Below are 27,701 nucleotides of genomic sequence, written 5' to 3' on the forward strand. Positions count from 1 at the left end.
TCGTTTATCAAGAGACTACCAGGAAAGTTCTTTTATTAATCATCAATCAGAGGATCATCAGATTTTTTTTACCATTGCAGTAATTTCGTTATTTTACAAATGTTTGTTGATGGCCTGTTGTTGTATTAGCATGGTTTGCTTTTTAAACTGTATTGTTTACGCTGTAATGTTGTATAGTCTGTAATGCATTGTGTTAAGTAGGAGATTATTAGTGTTGTGTGTAGTTTATTTGATTTTTGAATATTATTTTCGCTTCAAAGTTTGATTTTGTCGATTGAGATTTTAAAACATACACTGATATATTAAAATGAAATGCCTATTTTTTATTGTTTCCTGGAGAATAATGTAAATTTAATATTTTAAACTGTTCAAATAAAAAATGAAATATAGATTTGTTAATTTCACAAGCTCGTTCTAGCAGCGAGATCACTCCCCATTGATGGATATTACAATTTTACATCTTTCACCATGGACAAAGTCAAACGTAAATCAAACTTACATGTCTGCCAATTATCGTTCTACTTAACCACTACCAATACTCAAAATAATTGTTATACCGTCAAATAGGGCTTTTCTGAACATGTGTATGCTGTTGTTGTTTACCCTTAGATCTAAAATGCTATGAACGTAATTCTATAGCTTAATTGAATTGGAAAATTTTCTGTAGCTTTGTAATCGAAACTGTCTGGCTTGAAGCTCTGAAAAAATCAAGATTTAATTTACCTATGATGATGTTAAAGTTAAGGATTATAAAATTTAAATGAAACGCTTCTCAAATTGAAAACAGCCCCGCAAGACGGTATCTTCTAACTTATGCTGTCGTGTTTTTGTTTCTGCCTTTCCATTGAAATTCATATTAAATTTTACACGACCACTTCGCGATAAGGAACCTAATCCACAAGTAGAATGGTGGACTAAACAATGGTTTATAGATTCTAGAAGAAAGCACGAGCGCTTATTTCAAGACAGTTTCTTTTACATTTATAGTGTGTTTAGTGTACGTGTGTATGTAGTACGCTAATGCGACGACGTTTTACTAATAAAACGATATTCAGTATTGATTTTTTTTGTTAATTTTCGCCTAACGCCAAATGCAGTCATTCTTTCCTCATCTCTTTTAGAGAGGCGACAATCTCTGTTCTCATTCTATTGTTAAAGATACCAAAGCAAGGATGTACGATTACTTTCTTTTTCAATCGACAGCACACCGAAGAGAATACCATTTAGACTTAATTTTTAACGATTTTTTCTTCTGTGATAAACATTTATATTCTTTTTTGTATTTTTATTAAGAGCACTTTCCATCCTTTCTTTATATTGAATCATTGTAATTCTTGAGATTATGTATTTCAATTCGGGTTGTATGTTTCCTTGCAAATAAACATTTCCTGCGCATTTCGAAAAGATAGGATATTTTTCAGACTTTTATTGTAACACTTCATATTTGCTTTCGCCTCAAATTCATTTATTTATCTCATTCATATTATAGCACGTGGTTCAATTTATATAACAGTGCATCATACTTCAATAATTTCTACGTCTTTGCCTGAAAACCCGTGTGCTCAATTTTTTATTCAAAATATATTCAATGGAACCGTAAACAGAAAGCAAACTGTCGAAAAATTCTCATGTTGGATGTGATCAAATTTGGCCTAGAACAAATAATATTTTTTAATTTTGCTTCTCCTCAACTTTTTCAAAAATTGTTTTATTAAAACGAATGAGTTCTGCGTTTTTGTCATTTTTTTTTAAAATTTCGCATCCCCTTATTCAAAGGCCTAGCAGCAGAACAAAAAAAGGAATTGATATTTGTTCCAGCCTTATTCGCAAAATTAATTACGTCGAATCGTATAAAAACCTTGGACATCTTTATTTTATTTATTTTTATGACACAAGATTAGTTTCACTGGCTGATCATGGAACTCACGACCGTAAACAAAAGTGAAGAAAATAAATTTGAAACCTCGAACAGATGGACAATTTGCTCTTTTCGATCAGCAATAAATGCATTGGTCTTAACTGATAATATTCGACAAGATGATCAGAATCGCAGAAGCTGACTGTGCAGGACGTACCAGATAATCAAAGCATGCCGCACATTGGGCAACTTTTGCACCAAATTCAAAAATCAATTTTGTTCACTGTGTGTGTGATCGGACATAAAATCCCTTTACCATGCACTAATGAAAAACAAAACATAAACAAAACATAACTTCCGAAGTTTTCTCTTATTGAATACTGCATTCAAACGAGATTCTTTTTATTCTGTTTGAGCAAATAATGTAAAATAGATCAATGGGCAAAATAGAAATGAAGATTTTACGTAAGTAATTCAAAACCCAAGTAAAACTAAATCAGAAGTAAAAAAATAAGAATAGGTTCGTACGCTTTAGTATTCATCTGCTTATAACGAGCATCGTCTATGAACCAATTTGTTGATGCGCTCGAATTGAAAGAAAAAATAAGACTTTTTGGTTGAATCAACTGTAATGAAGATAACTTCCCCTGCTCGTCGCTGTTCGGTCACTTCTTACAGCGTGTGGTAGTTCCGCTCGGTGCGGGCCTTGTAGAATTTCCACAGCACGAGGGCGATCGCGAGCGATCCGTACGCCAGGATCATTCCACCGACGAACGAGTACCCATCGAACCGCTTGCAGTGTGGTACCGGAGTGGGTGCCGGCGAGGGCGTCGGGGTTGGTGTTGGGTTTGGAGTAGGTGTCGGCGATGGGGTGGTGGTGCTGGTCGTGGTTGTATTATGATTGTCCGGAGTGGGCGCCGGGGTAGGTGGCGTCACGGTGGTTGTAGTTGTGTTCGGAGCTGGAGTCGGGGTAGTAGTAGTTGTTGTTGTGGTCGTTGTCGTGGTACTTGTGGTTGAACTGGTGGTGGTTGTGTTGTCCGGGGCCTGCAATTATATATTTTAGTAAATTTAAAGTAATTGTAACTGAAACAATATGTCACGCTGTTTTTTAAACAATATAAATAAATACGGAAATGAACTCTGTTGCCTGAATTTCATGAAACTAATCTGCCAACGATCGCATAATCCACATGGACAGGTTTTGGTCAGTTTTGGATACCCTTTCCCAGTGTGAACAACTATGCATAGAAATTTAAAAACAAAAATGTATGGACGGTGGACATTCGTCATACCGCCCTCCTACTAAAACTAAACTGTCCACGTAGGGGAACTGCTCCTTGATTTCATCTCATGGCTCCGATATTCATTCCATCAAAAACAAATGGAAGGTTTTTCTTATTTTTGTGATTTTTCACCAATGTTGACAAAAAGAAGCGATGAAATTGGTGCCGTATTTATTTGTTTCGCGATGAGATGAATATATCAAGACAAAATTTTCAAAACGACTTATCTGCTTTTGTGAACAAAGATTCAAACCACGATTTGACTAATCTTATAGCTCTCCCACGCAAACCACCACCATCAACAGGTAGCGGAATCCTTCACCTACCTATTGATGGTGTTGGTTTGCGTGGGAGAGCTATCAGATTCGTCAAATCGTCGTTTGAATCAAGATGAATACACAGCTAGGTGTTTCAACCTGCCCAATTTATGGACGAGAAGAAGGCGGGGGTGAAAAATTCATTTTCGGTGCAAAACATAAACAAACCGGCTGGCTCTCCCATATTAAAATCCAAGATGGCTGAATCGTGAATTTGGCAGATTGGAACACCTAGTGGTGTATTCATCTTGGTTTGAATCTTTGTTTACAAAAGCAGATATCGTTTTGAAAATTTGGTCTTGATATGTTCAGTAAGATGGCACGGCAAATGCTGGGTAAAGCGTACCTGAAGGAATAAAATAGACCCCATTTTGCGGTCCTTAGCCTCTTACCCAGCAACTCCTATCCCTATCCTCTCCGGAGGTGCAAATCTGATCGAGCGTCTATTCTCCATGTTAGGAGCGGCTCACAACAGCGTCTGTTCCCCATGTTAAAGGCGGCTGATCATCGTCCAAGTTCCAGCGAGGGACTCTAAACTAAACTGTGCACACCAGCGCAGCCCCTTCAAAACGATGTAAGTAGTGCAACCCTGGTAAGGTAGCCTACCGAAAATTCTATAGTTACCAAGAAACGCAAAAGTAGAGCAAACGGATTAATTCAACGGCAACAGACCCGGCAACGAATAAAGGACAACGATTGGAAAGTCGGATCTTGGAACGTGAGAACCTGTTGGGCTCCTGGCTCGAGAGCTGCAGAAGGTCGCCGTGAGTGTGGCAGCAATCCAGGAAATGCGGTGCCCCAGAACTGGAGAACGTGAATTCCGGGCGGTGGATCCCATCGCGAACACTTCATTCAAGTACCACATCTACTAAAGCGGCGGTGACAGAGCAGAACGAGGAGTTGGCTTCATGGTGATCGGAAAACAGATGAAGCGTGTTATCCGGTGGAAGCCGATAAGTGACCGCATTTGCGTGTTGAGAATGAAGGAAAATTCTTCAACTATAGCCTGATCAGCATCTATGCCCCAACGAACGATAAGCCTGATAACGTGAAGGATGAGTTCTATGAGAGCCTTGATAAGGCCTACGGAGAGTGCCCAACACACGATGTGAAGATGTGGGGATGCAAATGCGCAGATCGAAAGAGAAAGTTTCTTCCGCCCTGTCATTGGTACGGAAAGCCTTCATTCCGCTACCAACGATAATGGTATGCGATAACCTTTGCTGCTGCTAGAGAGATGGCAATAAGCAATACCTACTTTGCACGTAAGAATATCTGCAAACACACCTGGCAACATCCGCGTGGAGACACTTGCTCACAGATAGACCACGTGCTGGTCGATGGACGACATTTCTCGGATGTTATAGATGTAAGGTGCTTCAGAGGTCCGAACATCGACTCGGATCACTATCTTGTAGTTGCAAAAATTCGAGCGCGACTTTCCAGCGTCACGAATTCACTAAACAACAGAACGATGCGTTTCAATATTCAACGCTTGTCAGTTGAAGGAGTTGCTGAACAGTACCACCAGAAACTGGACGAGCGGATATGAGATGCCACCGGATCGGGCGACGTCAACAGATTGTGGGAAAATATCCACGAAACTGTGACTACAACAGCACAGGAAGTGTTAGGCACTGCACAGCAACGCCAACGAAATGGTTGGTTTGGTGAGGAGTGCCAGCGAGCGACGGACGAGACCGTACCCGTTCCAACAGAAAGCGGTACAGTGTAGCAAGGGCAGAAGAGAAACGAATCCACCGCAGGCAGATAATGCGTCTGATAATGTCCGAAAATGGTTTTCCGGCGAAATTGATTAGACTGATACGTACAATGCTGGATGACTCGAAATCAAGTATTCGGATTGCAGACGAAGTGTCAAGAGGGTGAAGCACTTTCGAGTTTATTTAACATTGCACTCGAAGGCGCTATTAGGAGATCTGGCGTGCAGAGGAACGGCACTATCATCACACGGTCGCATATGCTCCTGGGCTTTGCGGACGACATCGACCTTATTGGAATCGATCGCAGAGCAGTAGTGGAGGCATTTGTCCTACAGAAGAGAAAGACTGCTTTTACGGATTACGTAATCAGCTTAGGTCCCGCAATATGCAGACGGAAAGAAAAACTTTGATTCTACAAGTGGCCCTTTATTGATATGAAGCATGAACGATAAAAGAGTCGGACCGGAGAGCTTTCGGGGTTTTCGAGCGAAAAGTGCTGCGTACAATACTCGGAGGGAAACTAGAAAATGGTGTGTGGCGCAGACGCATGAATCATGAGCTGTATCAAGTATACAAAGAAGAAAATATTGTGAATCGTATAAAATACGGCAGACTTCAGTGGGCTGGTCACTTAGTGCGAATGTCAGAAGAAAGAATAGCGAAAACAATATTTAACAGAGAACCAGATAGGAGCCGGTGACTTCGTGGAAGGCCACGAACACGCTGGCTGCACGCGGTGGAATCGGCCTAGGCACCCTAAACGTTCGAGGAAACTGGAGCAACATCGCCCAAGACCGACGATTATGGAGCTCTACAATACGCATAGGCATAGGTGTATCGACGCTGTAGCCAACCTGGTATCCAGGTAAGATGAAGATCGGAACAGTTCCCCTATGTGGACAACCCCTTTGCAAATTTTGTCGATTTGCAGTTAACCCTTTGAATCGTCCCAAAATTGTTATTTTTTATCGATATCGACAGATGGAAGCAAAACATGCCATAATTAAAAATATTGTCTGGGTTACTGTGATAGTCCCTTCAAACAGCTTTCCAAGGATTTTCTTTTCCACATCTCGATATTTCCATGAGTCGATGGTCCCTTCAATAATGACTCATGGAGGTTTGACTGTACCGTCATACCTCGATATAGCGTAACTCAATACCAAATCAAAGTTCAAACCACTATATGACCGTCCATAACAGACATAGGGGAGGGAAGAATTAAAAAATTTAGGGCCGGCCATATATAGTGTAAAGAAAGAAACACTTTAAGTTAGGGAAGGGGAATATTGAAAACTGAGAAACATACTTTTGCATAAAAGACCCTGATTAATCCACCTAGCGATAATTTTGCCTTTCTCGTCCATTAAAAAAGTAGTATTGTGGCAATAACTTCCGAGCTCATAGATGATATGGCCAATACCCAACAGGAAATAATGAGACAGGATCAGTGACAGTGACAGTGATACGAACATCTGGCCCTTAAAGGATCTAACAGTACATTGGTCTAAATCCGAAATTGGTGGCGTGAGAGCCGAATTAGTGTCAAATGGCATTAATGTCATGACATTCCGTGACATTTTTTTTAAATTTTGCTCTCACGCTTCATACTTTGTATTTAGAACAATGATATGTTTATCATAGTTCTAGGATCGTCTAAGCTACACGGAGTCGAGGAGGATTTTTTATTCGAGTGGAACGTCAGTTGTCGTTGGAATAGGAATCGCAGGAACCTAAGTTCGTGTACTCGATCTGTCGCCAAAAGTTAGTTACGAAAGTCTATCGCTAACGCTCCGATAGTATAGCAAAGACGAGCATATTGTTCCAGAAATGTGCATTTGAGAAATATGCACTTATGCATTTCCCTAGGAGCATCATTCACCATCCTACATACTGCCGCTAATCGCAAGTCGAGCACATCTGTATAGGGCACTGCACGGACTGCTTCGTCTCTTTCTCGCTGCAAAGAAATTTGAAAACAACAAGGCCAGTAAACGTCAAAATATATGAGGAACGAAGGAGAAAGATATGTTTCCGTGCAGTGCCCTATATGGGGCTCCATATACAGACTGATTGGATTTGGTATGGCGGTGCAGAATCTCAGCGATCATTTGGAGGCCGGAAGACATGAAGCGCATTTCAACAATCCGATGCTACTATTCGAATTGGCAGAGAATTTTCCGGCACACATGAAGCTGGATTGGTCGTTATACAAGCAACGTTGCGGAGAGGTGAATATTTGGTGGTTTGCACACTACATGCAGACTTTGGTGCGTGCAGCAACAGACGTAACACAGTACGATCCACGACAACAGCAGACACTACAACGCATACAGAAGACCGCTTTTAACAAAGACAAAAACTTCTGTGGAGCTCACATGGCAGAAGATTCTCTGCAAGCGGCAACCAATCTGAAATCTCAATCGGAAGATGAAAAGCGTTTGACAAGCCCGACGTGTCTGGTTTGTCAAAATCCAGAGCATCGGGTAAGAGATTGTATGGAGTTTCGCAAGCAAAGTATTGACGACCGTTGGAAGAAAATACAACTACTCAACCTGTGTCGACTTTGTCTCGGAGCACATGGTAGGAGACCATGCAAGTTTCGTAAGCAGTGTAACATTGATGGATGTCAACGACGTCACCATCCCTTATTGCATTCCAATCAAGTTCCTAGTGACACCAAGCGGACAAAGATGATAATAAGGTTTCTCTCCGAGACGGCAAGTTAAAGGCTAGTAATGGCAAGATTGATAAAAATGAGACTTCGACAACACCGACGGAACCGACGTCAAGCAGTTCTAAAGTATCCACCAATCATCATTTTGCTGAAAAGACGACGCTTTTTCGGATCCTTCCGGTGACGCTACATGGGAATAATCGATCCATTTCTGTTTATGCATTCCTGGATGATGGGTCGGAGAATACATTGGTCGACGAGGAGGTAGTTAAACAACTAGGAGTATTCGGAGAAACGCAACCATTGTGTCTTCAGTGGACAGCAAATGTTAAAAGAACGGAGGCCAATTCTCAAAGGGTCGCATTGGAGATCACCGGAGTCACTGGAAAGGCCAAGTATTCTCTAGTCGATGTTCGCACGGTTGGAAAGCTGGACCCAACTAACATTTTTGGTGCTAAAAGCTTCAACTTCTAGCCTTTGGATGTATAATATTTGAATAAAAGCAGCCAATGCTGAATAAAAGAAAAGCCTCCGCAAATAACCCCTTAAACTTCAACTCGACTATTACCCAAATATCTATCAGCTAGTCAGTGTGCCGAATATATTTAATCTTTTATCGTTTATGCAGCTTTCATATAGTCATAAAACAGCTCTGTCTGAATTAGCAACAAAGCTTATCGGTTAAGAGCTCATGTATGTAACTGAGTTGCTTGTTAGCAACTTCCCATATTACGGTGAGTAGCATTCACAATGAAAACGTTTTTGCTGTTGTTATAGCACTAACAATATAGCGTAATGGCGCTATAAATGAACTAACGAAGCTTTTAGGCAACTTCTGTACCTTTGAAGATTACACAACGTTTAAGTAAACCTATTACTGCTTCTTTTAATGCTTTTAATAGCATAGCAGTATGGAACGTCAAAACCGCAATGTTTATATTTGATTTTTGTTGCCGGAGCTGTGTATGAGCTATTGATTTCTGTAATGCAGCTACAAAGATATTCACCTGCTCTTATAGCAACTGACAAAGCGCTGTCATTAATGCTAGCAGATAGCGTAAGAAAACAAGCCATTTAGAAGCGATATTTCTGTTAACGGCTACTGTTAAACGATTAGCAGCAAAGTAGCATCTATACAGGTCGAGAAAATGTTGCCTAAAAACAATTTCAGCGATTGATGATGGATAAAAGTTAGCCAACAGAACATGCTGATAGATGTTTGAATAATGGTTGAAATAATGCTGAAAGCATAATTTTTAAGCTTATGTGCTGAAAGCAGCATGTAGGCCTCTTTCTAACGTTTATACAGCATGAATCTGAAAATAGCGTTAGTAAAACAACCTATAGGGTATGCGAAGAAGCACATCCATAATTTTTTTTGTTATTTACATATGTCAAAGTGACGGTGATGACAGAGCAGCGGCCATTGAATCAGGAGATCAGGAGTTCGAATCTAGGTAGCAACAAAATTGATATTTGAGTTTTCACAAAAAAAAAACATTGAATAAACTCCGAAATTTACTCTCTTCTCAAATAATATTTAATCAAATTGAATTCAGTGGCTGTATAAAACTTATTTAACAGATTCAAAAAATCTGAATAAGCGCCATTGAAGCGAATTATATTACTAAATGGTTTAGTAAAGATTGAGAAAAAACTGTGTAACATGCTGTAAAGTAGTTGTGCAGACACGTCAAAAACAGCTGAATAGATTCGCCAGATTTGCTGGTAAAAGCATTGAATAGAAGTTCTTGATCATATGTATAGCACACATATTCAGCTTGAAGCCGTATAGACGAGTTGAAATAACATTTACATTGACATTAAATGTTAGTTGGGGATTTGCCTAAGGGGTCGTTCAACAATGATGTCACAGGTTTTAGGGGCGGAGGGGGTCTAAGATTTTGTGATAGTACATATACTAGGTATACAAAAAAGCGTGACAGAGGGGGGAGGGTGGTCTAGAAACCTCAAAAAGTAGTAGACGTCATATTTGAATCGCCCCTAAGCAAACTTTGCGGTATTCTGAGTTGGCGAAGGCGTTTCCTTATTTGAGAGGCCTACCTGTCGATGACTACGAAAATACGATGCCTTACGAAGGGCATCCTGGAGAACCGATAGCAGCGAAATCGCGATTAGGATGGACCATATACGGATCCAGCCAAGACAGATTTGTAGAAACAATCCATAGCTTCCATATTTGTGAGTGCCAGGAGGACGACATGAAGTTACATCAACTCGTGGAACAGTTCTTTTCGGTAGAGAGCCTGGGAGTAATGGAAGGGATGCAACCGGAGTCTTTGGAGCGACAGCGATCTAATCGAATACTGAGGGAAACCACCATGCGGATCGGCCAACGATTCCAAACAGGACTTTTGTGGAAGTATGACAGTTTCGAGTTCCCGGATAGCTATGTAATGGCTTTTAGACGGTTACAATGTCTGGAGAGACGAATGCTGAACGATCCGGTCATTGGAGAAAGTGTGAAGAGACAAATAGCCGAGTATATAATGAAGGGGTACATCGGTACATCCACAAAGCAACCAGCAAAGAAGAACCAGTCATTAGGTGTGGTCATCAATCCTAAGAAACCATCAAAAAATCGTATATTTTGCGATGCGGCGGCAAAGGTTGACGGAATTTCCCTAAATACGATGTTGCTTAAAGAACCGGACTTGCTAAGCACGTTGACGGATGTACTCTTCGGTTTTCGTGAAAAGCGAATTGCTCTGTATGCGGATTTGAAGGAAATGTTTCATCAAATACATATCAGGCCCGAAACAGTAAACATGCACAACGACTGTTATGGCGAAAAGATCCAGCTCAAGCTCCGGATGTGTATCTAATGGACGTGGCAACATTTGGAGCAACGTGTTCGCCGTGCTCAGCACAGTTTATTAAAAACCTTAACGCACAAGAACATTCGATCGAGTTTCCAGCAGCGGCCGATGCCATAATCCGTAAACATTATGTTGATGACTATTTGGACAGCGTCGACAACGTGGAAGATGCTGTAAAGTTAGCGCTTGAGGTCAAGCATGTCCATTCTCTCGGAGGATTCCATCTACGAAACTGGTTGTCTAATTCTAAAAAGGTCCTCGCACGGGTCGGGGAGAGTGATCCAGCTACAGAAAAATGTCTTGGGTTAGATAAAAGCAGCTCTACCGAACGCGTTCTCGGACTGTATTGGAAGCCGAATGAAGATATCTTCACGTTCTCCACATCATTGGCAACGGATGAGGAGCATCCGACAAAACGACAGGCGCTGAGGGTTGTGATGAGCCCATTCGATCCGGCTGGGTTTTTAAGTTTCTTCATAATCCATGGAAAGATTCTGATCCAGGATCTGTGGAGGGCTAAAACGGAATGGGATCAACCGATCCCAAATAGGCTGATCGAAAAGTGGATGCGTTGGAAGAATCTGTTCCGCTACATGGATCAAGTAAGGATCCCGCGCTGCTACTTTCCGCACAATTCGGTCAATGACATCATTTCCTTGCAATTGCACACCTACACATAACATATAAGCATCTTTGCTGTAGAATGTGGTCCTTCCATGATTTTGGAACGCTAGCGAACCTAGCGGTGGAAGTCAAGCTTTACTGAAAAACGCGCATTAGACAGAGTAGCATCGCATGCTTTGCTGTCTCTATCTACGATTGTTCGTGCCGTTCGTCGATTGTTGCTACATAAAAAGCCTACTTTGAAATTCGCAGTTTGTTCTATGATACCTATCTGTTTTGTGACACCTATGTTGACGCGAGTGAGGAAGCCTACGCATGTGTTGGATATTTTCGGGCAGTGTTCCCAGATGGCATTCGGGTTGCTTTAGTTGGAGGAAAAGCCAAAGTGGCTCTGCTCGAAGCGGTTTCTATTCCTAGGTTGGAACTGATGACCGCAGTTATTGGTGTGTGTTTCGCCAAAGCCATACTAAATGGGCATTCTCTGAAGATTGATGAAGTATTTTTCTGGTGCGACTCGAAGACAGTGTTGGCATGGATAAACTCGGACCATCGTATAGCACTATAGGCAGTTCGTTGGCAGTTCAAATCTAAAGCAGAACAATGGCGCTGGATATCTACGAGAAAGAATGTTGCTTGTCCCCGAATTGTAGCTGGTTCCGAGGAGAGGATGATTTGTATCTGCCGGAAGATATGTGGAAGAATAATCTTCTTCCATATAGCGAGACCATCAATGAAGAGCTGAGATCATGCATGGTACATTATAAGCAAGCAAAGGCGATACTTGAAAATTGGGACCGATTCTTAAGATGGTCGCGTTTAAGCTTATGTTCTTCGATTTTTCGGGAAATTTGCAAAGAAAACCGAATCAAATGCAAAATCGAAAAATCGAAAAATCAAATGCAAATCGAATCGCAATGCAAAAAAAAAAAAAAAAAAAAAACAATCACCAAATTTCGGTCCGGTTACGCAAAGAGAGCTGGAGAAAGCTGAAACTACAATTTTCCGATGGGTACAGCAAGAGGAGTATCCTGTTGAAGTAGCCGCGCTGTCTCAATCGCATGGTATACTGTCAAGGCATCATGTGCAGTTAGAGAAGAACAGTAAAATACGCAAGCCATCGCCGTATGTTGATGAGTTCGGTGTAATGCTCTCGGATAGCAGGATTATCGCAGCTACGTTCGCTTCATACAATACGAAGTTTCCAATCATTCTGCCCAAGGATCATCGCGTGATAAGACTGATAATCGAATGGTTCCATGAAAAGTATCTTCATGCGAATAATGAGACGATTGTCAATGAAATTAGACAGCGTTTTCACATCTCACAACTTCGACCGCTCGTGCGGATGGTGGCAAAGGAGTGTATGAAGTGCAAATTAAGAAAAGCACACATGGGTGGTGCATGGGAACGTCTAGTTCAGTGAAGATTGCACTCGGTGCAATGAGTACTTCCCGTATACCGAAATATGAGACTTTGGCGACATTACTAGTGGAGGCGGAAAGTGTGGTGAATTCGAGGCCACTGACATACATTCCTCTGGAACGCAACAGGAGGCTCTCACACCGAACCATTTCCTTCTACTGAGTTCAAACGGCGTAGCACAACCTCCGAAGACGCCAACAGATCCCAAACAAGCTTGCCGAAATGACTGGACACTGTGTCGATATATGGTGAACCAATTCTGGCGCCGATGGGTACGGGAGTATCTGCCAACCATTGCCGGTCGCGCCAAATGGTTCGTGGACGTGAAGCCGATTGACAAAGTTGATTTAGTCATTATCGTGGATGAGAAAATGCGCAATGGATGGATTCGTGGACGTGTAGTCAAGGTCACCGTAGGGTGTGATGGGCGAATTCGAGATGCTGTAGTGCAAACCAAAGACGGTTTGGTACATCGACCAGTGGCGAAACTGGCGCGACTAGATTTGGAAAGTAAAGTAGGACCGTAGATGACTAACCAGCCTTAAGGGGCGGGGAACTGTTACGGATCCCTCACTACCACTAACGGTCGTAAGTCTTCATGTGAAACGATGTTGTCAACGAGAGAATAGGAGAAGACGTCAAAAGCAATGACAGCGAAAACGTGTCTAGCATATCAATAAGCTATAGTGAATATTTTCAATTAACTTGTCTGTTTATAGTAAATCAATTTACACTAATAATTACCGTGAGTAATTAGGCAAAATCAATGAATTCGAAATAGTAAATCTAACATTATATTATTGATAGGTGGATCTATTTCCCACAAAAGATAGTCGAGGATTATATGAGTAGCCTTTAGACAGTTCGAGGTTATTCGATTCGTGAGTAAATGATAAAATTATAAAACCTTAAGTTTGGTTCAACTTATTAATTTATAGCTGTATCGGCGATTATCGACTACTCTTATGTATTTAATACTTGTTGGGGACCAGACGAAACTAGGGTAACCGATGTAAGAAACTCGAAATAACGTAAAACCACATTGGAAAACTAATAAACTTAACTAGCTTTCAGCTTGAATTAACACCCCAAAACCTGAGGCGTTACAGCTCGAAGGACCCCGAAAGTTTCCCCAACACATTTTTTGTATCGACCTAAATCTAAAAAGCATTGAAGGAATGAAATTTGTATTGAAATATGCCTATCAACACAGTATAATGATTCACATTTCCGCTACATTCTCATTCGTCGTTTCTCATTTCGAATGTGAGGGGCTTCACGGATAAAAAAAAATCATACCTCTTGTCACCTGGGGGGGTTCCCAAAAAGTGAACAAGAATAACCTACCTTGGTTGTTGGTGTTGTTGGCGGCGGCGTACTGGTTGTGGTTGTGTTCTTGTCATCCGGTGGTGTCGTAACCGTTGAAGAATCCGGGATTACTGAAAATGAACACAAGATAAATATTATGGCAAATAAAATAACTAATTTGAGACATTGGGAAGCAAGCATTTTCGGAGAAAACATCGGTATGTATCCGGCAAAAATGCTGCTTTCATAAAATGGCAATAGTTTTGTAGAAAAACCGCAACATTCTACTGAATCAATAAAACAATGCTTGTTTATAAAAAAATGTACGCCCAAATCACAAAGTAGGCACAAATTGTGGAATTAATAAGAACTGTGACCAAAGCCGTCACGTTACGAAGAGAAAAAAAAATATTTTGAGATCACATCTCCTTATCTGATTTTCCTGCTTGGGCTGCAGAAAAACAACGTAGGAGAAGTAACGTTCGAATGGAATTGTTGCGCTGTTATTGATCTTATTTTCTCATACCATCTGGAATAGCTATTTATAAAATTGTTAAAAAGTAAATAGTAAACTGATACAAATGGAAAGATTTACATTTTTTTTTTTCAATTATTCAAGGAAAATTTACTTCACGCAATGATATACGTCATTGTGCTTTCTAAGAACCGCCCAAACACGTTGTCAACAGAATTCCTTCATTTGAACTGGATTGATCCGGATTTTCCGAATACCAATTCTTATCAAAACTGTCGAATTTCAATTAGTTCGAGTTCGTACAGCCTGCCGGTGTAATAAATTATAAAATTTCAATCTCAATCTAATTGAATTACACACCCAGGGCAGTCAAAGCTGTTCAATCCAAAACATCATAAATCAGCACTTTTTGCCCGGCTCCTGTAACAAGGCAACAAAGACAGACAGCGGAAAGTCGCTCGAGTACATATGCATGAAGAAGCTGATAAAGATTCGGTGTGAACATTGAATACACAAGCAGCACCACAAGAAGGAGGATACAGTGTGTGTATGTAGGATTTGCTCTACGTGCATGCATGCTGATTATTGGCAAATGCAGTGTTAGATACGGACACGATTCTTCAACTATCGCACTGTGGGTTGGTGGTTGAACTATTGCGTCATAATTCTAGCCAATCTGAAAAATTCCATGTAAACTAAACTGAGTGCATCAAAAGAGGGTATAACTTCAAAAGCGTACCATTGGTACTTCGCGTACCTGAAGGAATAAAATAGACCCCATCTCGCGGTCCTTAGCCTCTTACCCAATCTCCCCGCGGTGCTGGCCGGGATACGAGCAACCTTAGGGAAGATCGGGTAACCAACCCCGGTGGGAAATATGGTCGTATGCTGACAGGGAAGGGGGGGTTTGCTCCTCTCCGGAGGTGCAAATCTTATTGAGCGTCTGTTCTCCATGTCAGGATCGGCTCACAACAGCGTCTGTTCTCCATGTTAGGGGCGGCTGATCATCGTCCGAGTGCCAGCGAGGGACTCTAAGTGAAACTGTGCACCATGGTCCACCGGAAATAAGGAGGAATGGTCCTCCGGAAATTTAGGGGGTTTGGTGTCAGGCCCTGCAAGCCAGCCAAAAAAAACTCACGCAACGAACAATCAACAAGAGAGTACGGACCGGAACCATCGGCGAAGACCACTGCGACGAAAAGGGACTAGCGATTGGAAACTCGGTTCGTGGAACTGCAAATCTCTCAACTTCATCGGAAGCACACGCATACTCGCCGATGTGCTCAAGGACCGTGGATTCGGCATCGTAGCGCTGCAGGTTTGTTGGAAGGGATCAATGATGCGAACGTTTAGAGGTAATCATACCATCTACCAGAGTTGCGGCAACACACACGAGCTGGGAACAGCTTTCATAGTGATGGGCGACATGCAAAGGCGCGTGATCGGGTGGTGGCCGATCAACGAGCGAATGTGCAGGTTGAGGATCAAAGGCCGGTTCTTCAACTTCAGCATAATCAACGTCCATAGTCCACACTCCGGAAGCACTGATGATGATAAGGACGCATTCTACGCGCAGCTGGAACGTGAGTACGATAGCTGCCCAAGCCACGACGTCAAAATAATCATAGGAGATTTGAGTTTAGACCGACTATTGGGAAGTTCAGCGCACACCGGCTGACGAACGAAAACGGCCTACGACTAATTGATTTCGCTGCCTCCAAGAATATGGCCATTCGCAGCACCTACTTCCAACACAGCTTTCCGTATCGGTACACCTGGAGATCACCACTGCAGACAGAATCACAAATCGACCACGTTCTGATTGATGGACGGCACTTCTCCGACATTATCGACGTCAGGACATATCGTGGCGCTAACATCGACTCTCACCACTATCTGGTGATGGTTAAACTGCGCCCAAAACTATCCGTCATCAACAATGTTCGGTACCGACGACCGCCGCGGTACGACCTAGAGCGACTGAAGCAACCTGATGTCGCCACTGCATACGCGCAGCATCTCGAGGCAGCGTTGCCGGAAGAGGGTGAGCTCGATGGGGCCCCTCTTGACGACTGCTGGAATACAGTCGAATACAGTAACGACGCATCGGAGAACAACGTCGGGTATATGGGACGAAGTCGACGGAACGATTGGTTCGACGAAGAGTGCTGACATATTCTGGAGGGTAAGACAGCGCGGGCGGTCGCGCTGCAGCAAAGTACCCGGCAGAACGTGGAACGTTATAGACGGAAGCGGAGACAGCAGACCCGCCTTTTTCAGGAGAAGAAACGCCGCCTGGAAGAAGCGGAGTGCGATGAGATGGAACAGCTGTGCCGTTCTCAAGAAACACGCAAGTTCTACCAGAAGCTCAACGCATCCCGCAAAGGGTTCGTGCCGCGAGCCGAAATGTGCCGGGATAAGGATGGGAGCATCTTGACGGACGAACGTGTGGTGATCGAAAGGTGGAAGCAGCACTACGAGGAACATTTGAATGGCGCTGAGAGTACAGGCAGTGAAAGTCAAGGCAGTGGAGGAGATGACTACGTCAGTTCAGCGGACGATGGAAGCCAACCAGCCCACCTTGAGGGAAGTTAAGGATGCCATCCAACAGCTAAAGACCAATAAAGCAGCTGGTAAGGATGGTATCGGAGCTGAGCTCATCAAGATGGGCCCGGAAAAGCTAGCCACTTGCCTGCACAAATTGATAGTCAGAATCTGGGAAACTGAACAGCTACCGGAGGAGTGGAAGGAATGGGTTATGTGCTCCATCTACAAGAAAAGCGACAAGCTGAAGTGTGAGAACTTTCGAGCGATCACCATCCTTAATGCCGCCTACAAAGTGATATCCCAGATCATCTTCCGTCGTCTGTCACCATTAGTGAACGAGTTCCGCTCGACAACGGGCCAGATCTATACTGTACGGCAAATCCTTCAAAAATGCCGTGAATACCAGGTCCCAACGCACCATCTGTTCGTTGATTTCAAGGCGACATACGTCAGTATAGACCGTGTAGAGCTATGGGAAATTTTGGACGAGAACAGCTTCTCTGGGAAGCTTACCAGACTGATCAAAGCAACGGTGTATGGTGTGCAAAACTGTGTGAAGATTACGAGCAAACACTCAATTTCGTGCGAATCGCACCATGGTTTAAAACAAGGTGATGGACTTGCGTGTCAGTTGTTCAACATTGCGCTATAAGGTGTCATGCGGAGAGCCGGGTGTAACAGCCGGGGTACGATTTTCAACAGATCCAGTCAATTTATTTGTTTCGCGGATGACATGGACATTGTCAGCCGAACATTTGCAAAGGTGGCAGAACTGTACACCCGCCTGAAACGTGAAGCAACAAAAGTTGGACTGGTGGTGAATGCATCGAAGACAAAGTACATGCTAGTGGGCGGAACCGAGCGCGACAGGGCCCGCCTGGGAAGCAGTGTTACGATAGACGGGGATACCTTCGAGGTGGTCGAGGAATTCGTCTACCTTGGATCCTTGCTAACGGCTGATAACAATGTTAGTCGTGAAATACGAAGGCGCATCATCTGGGACTACTACGGGCTCCAGAAGAAACTGCGGTCAAAAAAGATTCGCCACCGCACCAAATGTGTCATGTACAAGACGCTAATAAGACCGGTTGTCCTCTACGGACATAAAACATGGACAATGCTCGAGGAGGACTTGCAAGCACTCGGAGTATTCGAGAGACGGGTGCTTAGGACCATCTTTGGCGGTGTGCAAGAAGACGGTGTGTGGCGGCGAAGAACGAATCATGAGCTCGCCCAGCTCTACGGCGAACCCAGTATACAGAAGGCAGCTAAAGCCGGAAGGGTACGATGGGCAGGACATGTTGCAAGAATGTCGGACAGCAACCCTGCAAAGATGGTGTACGCTTCCGATCCGGCAGGTACGAGACGACGTAAAGCGCGGCAAGCGAGATGGGCAGACCAGGTTCAGAACGACTTGGCGAGCGTGGGGCGTATCCGAGGATGGAGAGATGCGGCCTCGAACCGTGCATTGTGGCGTCAAATTGTTGATTCAGTGTTATCTGTTTAGATGTTAACTAAATAAATGAATGAAAATACGCCAACATTATTCTGAACAAAAAAAATCTGCTATGACGTCAATTTTGATCAATTTTATTCGAAATTCTCGATGGAATTTATAGAAAATCTCCTGAATAAAAGTCTAGAGAAATGAAGAATTTTTTCTTTTGAAATTCCTTTGATATGTTTTTCAGAGATTCCTTTAGGAATTCTTTTCTTTATTAAAACCATATAAAATATCTGAATTCTATCCGATATTTTGTTGGATGTACTTTCCAAAAATTTTAATACTTCCTTGAAGGTATTTACAACAGCATATTTGAAGGAATTTTGGACGGAATTTTCAACGAAATAGTCAAAGATTTCCTAAAAGGATTTCCCAAGAAATTCCAAATGGTATTTCCAAACTATTTCCCAAAGGAATTCCTAAAAAAATTTAAAAAAAAATCCGAAGGATTTTCCACTGGTATTACCGACAAACATTCTAAAGGAATCTCTTCACAGATGTTTAAAGAAATCCTGGAAATTCTGAAGAAAATTCCAGAGGAATTTCCAAAGAAATTTCTGAAAGAGTTGCTAAAAAAACTGAGGAATATCCAAAGTAATTTCCTGCGGAAAGATCTGAAAGATTTGCTGGAGAAAGTTCTAAAAGAATTTCTGGAGGACTTTTTAGAAAATCCTGATTTTTTTTATTACCGTCTTTTTTCAATTTAGAAATTAAGTTCAACGCTAATAGGAATTTCTGAAAAAAATTCTGAAGATTTTTTAAGGTATTTGTGAAAGGATCTTCATAGGGATTTCCGGTAGAATTCCTTAAGGAACTATTAAATGAACTCCTAAAAAAATCCATGCAAAGAAAGCTACTTCCGAAAAAAATCCTGTAGATATTTCTAAATGTGGTGGAAAGTATTTTCGGATAATGCTTAAAAGGAATTCGTGAATATATTTCACAATGAATGATTCGAAGAATTTCCGAAAGAATTCCAGTAGGAAGTTTTGAATTCCGATGGAACTCCTGAGGTAGATTCTGAAGTAATTCTTAAAATTATTTTTTTCAATTTTCAAAGAAACATTGTGAAGGAATTTAAAAAATGATTTTTAGATTTATTTCCGAAGTTGTTTCCGGAGGATTTTTCTAAGTTATTAGTTGGTATAAACAACTGGTAGCCACCCTTAGTGACCAACGATTGCTTGATCCGCAACACCCCTCTCAATCGGTGACTCCAATTTTATTGCGAAGAAACTGGAATCGTCCAACGTCTAATGACTTGGTGAATAGGTCTGCTTGCTGCTCGGTAGTAGAAATTGATTCTAGTTTGATGTTCCCGGCAGCCACGTGATCCTTGATGAAATGATGCTTGATATCAATGTGTTTGATTCGCTTTGATTCAGCATTCTTGGCCAGTCCTACACACCCTCTATTATCTTCATATATTAGAACAGGATCCGACAGTGCCTTGCAGTTGAGGTCTTCCAGAAGTCCAGCTAACCATATTGCTTCAGATACTGCTGCGCTCAGTGCAACATATTCGGCTTCGCTTGACGACATGGAAACTGTAGCTTGTTTGCGACTTGCCCAGGATACTGTTGATCCAAAACTTTGAACAGAAATCCTGTAACTGACTTGCGGTCTTCTGCATCGGAAGCCCAGTCGGCGTCTACGTATCCTACGATTGGTTTACTATCTTCTTTTTTGTAAAATGTAGACCCATGGTAGCTGATCCCTTTAGGTATCTGGCAATGCGCTTGAGTGCCTGCCAATGGTTATCCGTCGGTTTTTGTTGAAATCTTCCCATATAGCTGACCGGATAGCACAAATCAGGTCGCACACACAGCATTTGATACATCATACTCCCGAGAAGCTCCCGGTAAGGCTGGGAGGTACAACATCCTTCGCGTCTTAGTTGGAGTCCTTTTTCCATCGGGGATTTGCTTGGATTGCACTCAGCCATGCCGAATTTTTCCAGGATTTTCAAAGCAGCTGTCTCTTGAATTAACTTCAGTTCAGTACGGTTCGAGGTAAGTTCAAACCGCAAACCCAAAAAAAAATTGTTTCGCCACAGTCGGTCATCTCAAACTCTTTTGTAAGGCAGTGCTTCAATTTTTCGATCGTTCGTATGTTTCTTCCGGCTATCATGAGGTCATCTACATAAAGCACTAGATAAACCTCATCACCTTCGGCGGTGGACACGTAAAGGCAGTAATCTCGGTTTGATCGACGGAACCCTAGTTTGAGCAGCGTTGAATTGAACCTGTCATTCCAGCATCGTGGAGCTTGTTTTAAGCCATATAGGGATTTCTGAAGTCTGCAAATCGTACCTCCTTTTGCTTCTACGCCTTGGGGTACTTCCATGTAGAGAACCTCCTTCAGCACACCATGGAGAAAAGCCGTCTTGACATCCATCTGGTGTATGAAAGCCCTGATTGATGGCAACAGCTAACACCACACGAACCGTTGACAGTTTGGCTACTGGGGCAAACGTATCTTCAAAATCAATTCCTGGACGTTGGAGGAACCCTTTTACCACCAGTCGCGCTTTATATCGAATCGGGCGACCAGCCTCGTACTCTTTGAGCCGGAAGACCCATTTTGTCTTGAGAGGCTTCACACCGCCAGAATTCTTCATCAGCTTCCACACATTGTTAGCCTTCATTGAGTTCAGCTCGTCCTGCACTGCTTGGTACCAAAGGGCACGATCCTCACGGGTATCAATCTCATTATAAGTTTCGGGAGCATCTGATGGGATGGGAAAACCAACAGCATTTGCGCTAAACCCAGTAAGATAGTTGAGAAACTTACCGGGGAATCGGCGCTCCCGTTCGCTGCGCCTCGTGGACTGCTCGCCACTTGGGCCAGAAGACATGTCCAGATCTGAATGCGAAGGGAGCGCAGTGTCATCGTATTCCGTTACATCTTCAACTTCTGCATCATCAGTGCCATCTTCGAGCAAGACTTGATTATCAGGCTGTAGAGTTTCAATTTGCACATCGAACTGCTCGGTTTGCTCTTCCCCCTCTTGCTCGTAGACTATGGGAACCACCAGATTTTCATTAGCACGATCTTCTCCATCATTGGCCCAGGGGAAACAGTTTTCATTGAACTTGACGTCACGAGCAATCACAATTTGTTTCGATTCTTCGTTCCATAGCCGGTAGCCATTGGGTGCGTACCCGACCATGAACAGCTTGCGACTCTTCGCATCCAATTTCTTTCGGTGTTGGTTCGGTATCCATGCAAAAGCTTGACAACCAAAAACTCGAACCTCTTCTAGACTTGGCTTCTTCTTGTACCAGAGTTCAGCCGGTGTGACATTTCTTGGCAACGCAGAGGTTGAGCTTCGATTTAGCAGGTACACGGCCGTCAACACGGCCTCACACCACAGCGATTTTGGAGAATTTGATCCGATTAGCATAGTACGTACCTTTTCTATCAAAGTTCTGTTGAATCTCTCCGCAACTCCATTTTGCTGCGGTGAGTAGGCTACCGTAGCACATAGGGGTATTTTCGCAATCTAGCCGGAATAAATTATTTTATCTCTCAAACTGCTATATTTCGCCTTATTTTATGATACTATGATGATAATTTAGCTGAAATATCGGTTTTCTTAATTTTCACTTTTTGACCCATGTGCTTTACCCTTTAAAACTTTGAAAAACAATGGTAATTTCAATTAATTCTTTCTCATCAACGCATCTACCGAAATCAGCTCAACTCTATGTGTTTGCAAGGGGAAACATAGAGCCAAAAGATGGTGTCATGTAAATTGCTTTATGACTCTTCCTCTTTTCATAGGGAGGTTGAATGTATGATATAGGCCATAAATGCCTTAAATACAGTACCAAACTAAAAACATCCGCTTTCAAAATGGCGCAAATTTGCGCAAGATTTTTCTTCAGGATCCTAAAATATAGACATAAATGCGTCCTCTCTATACTGAAATATTACCGAATATCATCGAATAAGTGTTTTATGCTTATTGAAAATATGAGTAATATTATCTAGTTTCAGATCGAAAATGGACTTGAATTACTCTTTTGTATTTCTGTTCAGAACCATTCATTCTTGTCAAAAATATGTTAACATGATATTTTTTTTTCTACTTTTTCATGGTATGTACTGATCTGTGGATTGCTGTGACAAATATTTGACCACAATAGAACATACCGAACGTAATCAAATTCAACAGAAAAAATAATTAATTTCCTCAACGAAAAACCTCTAACTTTCTAGAAGTGTAGTGGTAAAACTTTAAATCTAAATAGAAAACCTAGTACTAGGAGTCGCTCGTCTACTATTCAGAGAAGTTTGAGGCATATTTGGACTGCTCTAGGACAATTTTGAAAATTTAACTTTATTCCGGCTAGAATGGTGAAATACCCCTATGTGCGTAGGTTCAATCTGGATTCCCATCGCTTTGTAATACTGCTTCTGGCTATTCAAACAATATTCACGTCCCTGGTCTACCGTAAGTTTTGAGATCTTGTTACCAAATGCTGCTGTTGCCATCGCCGCAAACTCTTGAAATACTTGAAATACCTCTGATTTCTTTCATAACAGATATACGGCAGCAAAATGAGAATGATCGTCAATAAACGAAACGAAGTAGCGGTGTCCATCCCAAGACATAGGTTCAATCGGTCCACACAAATCAGAATGGATACGTCCCAACGATCGAGTTGCCCGATCTCTTGCACCATTGAATGGCTCCCGGCTGTGTTTACCGAGGACACACACGTCACAGAACTTCAATTTCTCCGGTTTGAAACATATACCAAGGCCAAGATTTTCACGCACTATTGTAGCCATACCGCTTTCACTGATGTGACCAAGCCGACGATGCCACAGTTCGGCACACTCCACTTCAGCCAAGCTAGCATTAGCTCGTTGTACCGCTATATCAAGAACGTAAAGGTTTCCTCGTAGATGCGCCGTTGCAATAGTCTTACCGTTCATCTTCAGCATCACCATCTTGTTGTTAAAGACAACTTCAACACCAGCCTTGGTTAACTTCTTCACCGACATGAGGTTGTCCCTGAGAGTCGGAACGTATAGTACATCCTTCGCGTGCATCAGTACGCCATAATTGCTCATTCCACGGATGACACCTGCTTCCTTAGCCACTAGGGATTCGCCATTCTTAGCTATGTCGATGTACACTGGTTGCTTCAAGGTTTCTACAGTTGAAAAATGGTGCTTCGCATTAACCATATGATCGCTGGCCCCGGAGTCCAGCAGAAACTCGAGCTTTTCGCCGCAGCTCTTCCGTTTTATCGCACTGTCTGCCATGAACACGACTGACCTTGATTCGTTCGCTGCATTGGCTTTGGGCTTATTCCTACAATCCTTCTTCATGTGATCACGCTTGCCACAGCCATGACATTTTCCGTTAAACTTCTCGCTTCAATGTGTCCGGCGTTGATCTCCAGCAAATGCAGTAGGTTTTTCTTCATAACTATGCATTCGATCCAAACGCTTCGATTCATCACTAAGCAACCGGGTCTTCATCACATCATGTCAATTCATCTTCCGGAAGATTTTCAAGAGCGGTCATAAGGGGGTCATACGACTCCGGAAGCGTTAAACTTAAGGCTGCACAAACATCGCTTTCTTCAAGATTTGAGCCGGTTGTCGAATGAGGTCCTCAAACTTTAGCAGGTGGGCGCGCAATGATGTCCCTTCCTTCAATTGAAGAAGAGCGATCTGCTTCCTAATTACCGTTTGCTTTCCGGCCGATTTCTTGGCAAACGTATCTTCAAGAATCTTCCACATTTCTTTGGTCGTATTCTTTTCTCGGATACATCCCCCCAAGTACTCGTCCGACACCAAGCTCACCAGCAGGGATTTCGCCTTACAGTCCATTTCCCTGAACTTCACAGCTTCGTCAGCCGCTGCTGGAACATCCTTCACCACAGCGTCCCACACCTTCGAGGCTTCGAGATACACTTGAACACGAAACTTCCAGGTATCGTAGCCAATTCCAGAAAACTGAGGGATTCCGTGAACGGTCACTTCTTTCTTGCTGTCGCCCATAACCTATTGACGTCCGTAGAACTTTGCAGGCAAGAAAAGACCAAACTTCGACGTTTGACGTAAAGACGTAACTTGGAACAGCTCTTTATTATGAACGTGTGTTGGGATTAACGGTTTGAATTGGAATGAAAAAATAGTCCGTAGTTATAAGTTGGTATAAACAACTGGTAGTCACCCTTAGTGACCAACGATTGCTTGATCCGCAACAAATAAACGTTCAAACATACAAATTAGTTTAATTTCTGCTTACGATTTCTGCCTTTTGTGGTAGGCTAGAACACTTTCGGTTTCGGCCTTTTGTGATTCGTCCTTCTGTGATTCGGCCTTTTGTACTGGTCCCTTTTGAACGAGCGAGAAAGGCATCATCACCGCTAGGTGGATTAATCAGGGTTTTTCTTTGGAAATTGGTATCTACAATGCTATCAGAAATCAAGAAAAGATAAAAATAACAAAAGCATGAGGATTACTACTATTGGCCACGCCCATCTCCGTAACTAAGGAGAGGTTAGAGCCAACGCCTTATCGACGGATTTAGATAATGAGGAAGGTTACTCGGAGATAAGCAATGAGACCATAGTAAATCCTATTTCCTAACAGATCCATCGTCACGGGAACATGTATGAGAATTCCAAGAATTACAGTCATGTTTGATTTTGAAGCAAGTTCTACAGCTTTGTAACAGTCCTAATGCATGAGCTCGAAGTTTTTCGTAGAACTTTTCCATTCAGTTAGATGTCGTTTGACAAGTTGAAAAATTAGCATGGTGGTAGTAGGACCGTTTAATTAAAAACTTAAAGAAATCCAAATTTAGGAGAAATTTTTGAAACACGATTAGAGAACCTTTAGAACGATTTTGTTAAGAAAATTATTTTGAGCTTTTTAGTGGAATGTCACTTGTCATTAGACGAGTTTGTACAATCCCATTTAATTTCACCACTTAATTGTACCTTGACAGATACGTTTTTTGACCTCAACAGTAAGGTCGTCTTCAGTGTCTCGTACTTGAGTCAAGTACGAGACACTGAGGACGACCTTACTGTAGAGGTCGAAATACGTATCTGTCAACAAGGTACAATTAAGTGGTGGAATTAAATGGGATTGTACAAACTTGTCTTATGACAAGTACTTTAGAACGATTAAAATACGAGTAGAGAACCTCATACGACAACGGCGTTGCTGAACTTTTTTCATTATCTTATATTGATACGAAAAGATTTTGATCTTTTCTACTTGAGACTGTTATTGACGTTTCTGATGTAAAAGCAAGGATACTATCCGTAGCTTTATCAAAATCCCCATGGCAAAGGTAACATTCTATCATGTTTGAATAATATAGATACTGCACTGATAAATGTGTGATGGCTCGGTTATTGTCTGGAAGCTACAAATAGAATTCTTAGGTAATGGGGAAGGATGAACAGAAGCATGACACAGGTTTCATCAGAAATACTAGGGTTCTTGCAACTCTGGTAAGCAAATATTTAAAAGCTAGTATAAAAAACAAGTATAAAAACAAACATCCGTTTGTTGCCGTTTCTAGCAAAAAATGCATGAATATTTTTTTAAATATCTAGACGTGGAAACGAGCTCATACAATTCAACTGCTACTGACAAATATATGAAATATAACGGAGACGCCCTGAAGCTTTATATTTATATCAAAATATATCGATTATCACTGTTGAGTTCATCTAAATTTAAGATTCCTTAAAACAAAACCTCCTCAAATTTTAACCACTGTAATTGTTGATAATCGCCCATAGTGAGCTGTTGCATACATCCGCAATGAAATGCCAACCCATACAGCTGGATGTCGACGATCGGCCGTATGAATCACGCATTATTTTTCCTCTTCACCATTTCTTACCAATGCACGATATGCATTGCGAGATATCGTAAAATGACAAAAAATTACCCTTGACACTATTGTCTTACATTTTGGGATCTAAGGAATTTCGCATCAAATTAAACTCACCAATTGATCCCTCAGTCGGTTGCTGTCCAGCAGCCCACGAAATGGCTATCACGGCGAACGCCAGCAACACGCACCGCAGTTGGGACATTCTGATTCTCCGAATTGTCTGGCTGATTCCCGGACACCGGACGGGTCGATTAGAGTGAGCTGTTCTGTTCGGAGCAAATCGATCGATCGGCTGACTGTCTCCAGCTAAACAAGCACGGAAAAAACGCCAAAATTACTGCACTTTCAACTGGAAAACTGTTGTTCTTTCGATTTGTGAAATTCACGCGAAAAATGACACTAAACTAGAAACGTAATTAGTAACATCAGAGATTCTTCGTTACCGCACTGTTTTCTTATCCACAGTTCGAGAGCTGCTTTTTTAACTTTTGTTGGATGATTCTCAATGAGAATAAATAGAAGGTGAGGAAGAAAACCAAATGCAAGTGTATTAGTGGATGATGAAAAATGTAAACAGCAAATGGTGACGTACATATTTGCACGGCTTCTTATGGGAGCTCGTTCGCATGTAGTAGTGAAAGCTTTTTCGCCATACACAAAAGGCACGCACACAATATATGGATTTCCATACCTTAGTATTTATTTACATTGGATGATTCTTTTCTTCTCTGATGATGACGACTGACTGACTGATGTCCGGTCGTTCGTGACATGATCAGGTGGGTGGCACGACGCCATGTTATTGTAGCCAACATCTCAGTGTAAAATTCATGATAGTATGTGTTTTGTTTACAATCATCACATCTGATTCTCATTAGGATACAGAACTGTCAGTGGGATACGGTCGCGCAATGTTGGCTGCAAAACAAACCTATTGTGTGAGATAGGGATGCCACCGGGCTGGACATGAGCGTTGCGTGTTCACGTTTCACTCGACCGGTGAGATAGCTTGCTGGTGGCTCTATTTCTTTCGCACCTTCTACTTGGTATAGTTCCAACCTGCTCACTCATACGGTTGTTGTTTTCGGGCCGAAGCAATGGTGAGAAAGGTGAGACCTACAAGGTGAGTGTGGTGAGATTTATTACTCGCTCATTTAGAATTGGACACGGTTAGACTAAAATAACGATTTTTTGGATAATATAAACAGTATTTTTTTTTGACGTGGGACTATATCTG

At 42.1% G+C, this 27,701-nt stretch overlaps 1 protein-coding gene across 2 annotated transcripts; it reads right to left on the minus strand.

Annotated features, from left to right (window-relative positions):
• LOC134226378 (integumentary mucin C.1-like) lies at positions 1–27,191 on the minus strand. 2 transcript variants are annotated; one of them, XM_062707128.1, is made up of 5 exons: positions 27,173–27,191; positions 26,908–26,955; positions 26,579–26,770; positions 14,093–14,184; positions 1–2,902 (listed from the first exon to the last, which is right to left on the minus strand). In XM_062707128.1, exons 3-5 carry the CDS (start codon positions 26,664–26,666, stop codon positions 2,531–2,533), a joined length of 552 nt encoding a protein of 183 aa, XP_062563112.1. In that variant the 5' UTR covers positions 26,667–26,770; positions 26,908–26,955; positions 27,173–27,191; the 3' UTR covers positions 1–2,530. The 2 variants fall into 2 exon arrangements, with proteins under 2 accessions (XP_062563112.1, XP_062563111.1); XM_062707127.1 differs by lacking the exon at positions 27,173–27,191 and having other exon boundaries at positions 26,908–26,961.
• Positions 27,192–27,701: the final 510 nt, after the last annotated feature.

The sequence above is a fragment of the Armigeres subalbatus genome, chromosome 3 (assembly GCF_024139115.2).
Source record: "Armigeres subalbatus isolate Guangzhou_Male chromosome 3, GZ_Asu_2, whole genome shotgun sequence".
In the NCBI taxonomy this organism is placed as follows: Eukaryota; Metazoa; Arthropoda; class Insecta; order Diptera; family Culicidae; genus Armigeres; species Armigeres subalbatus.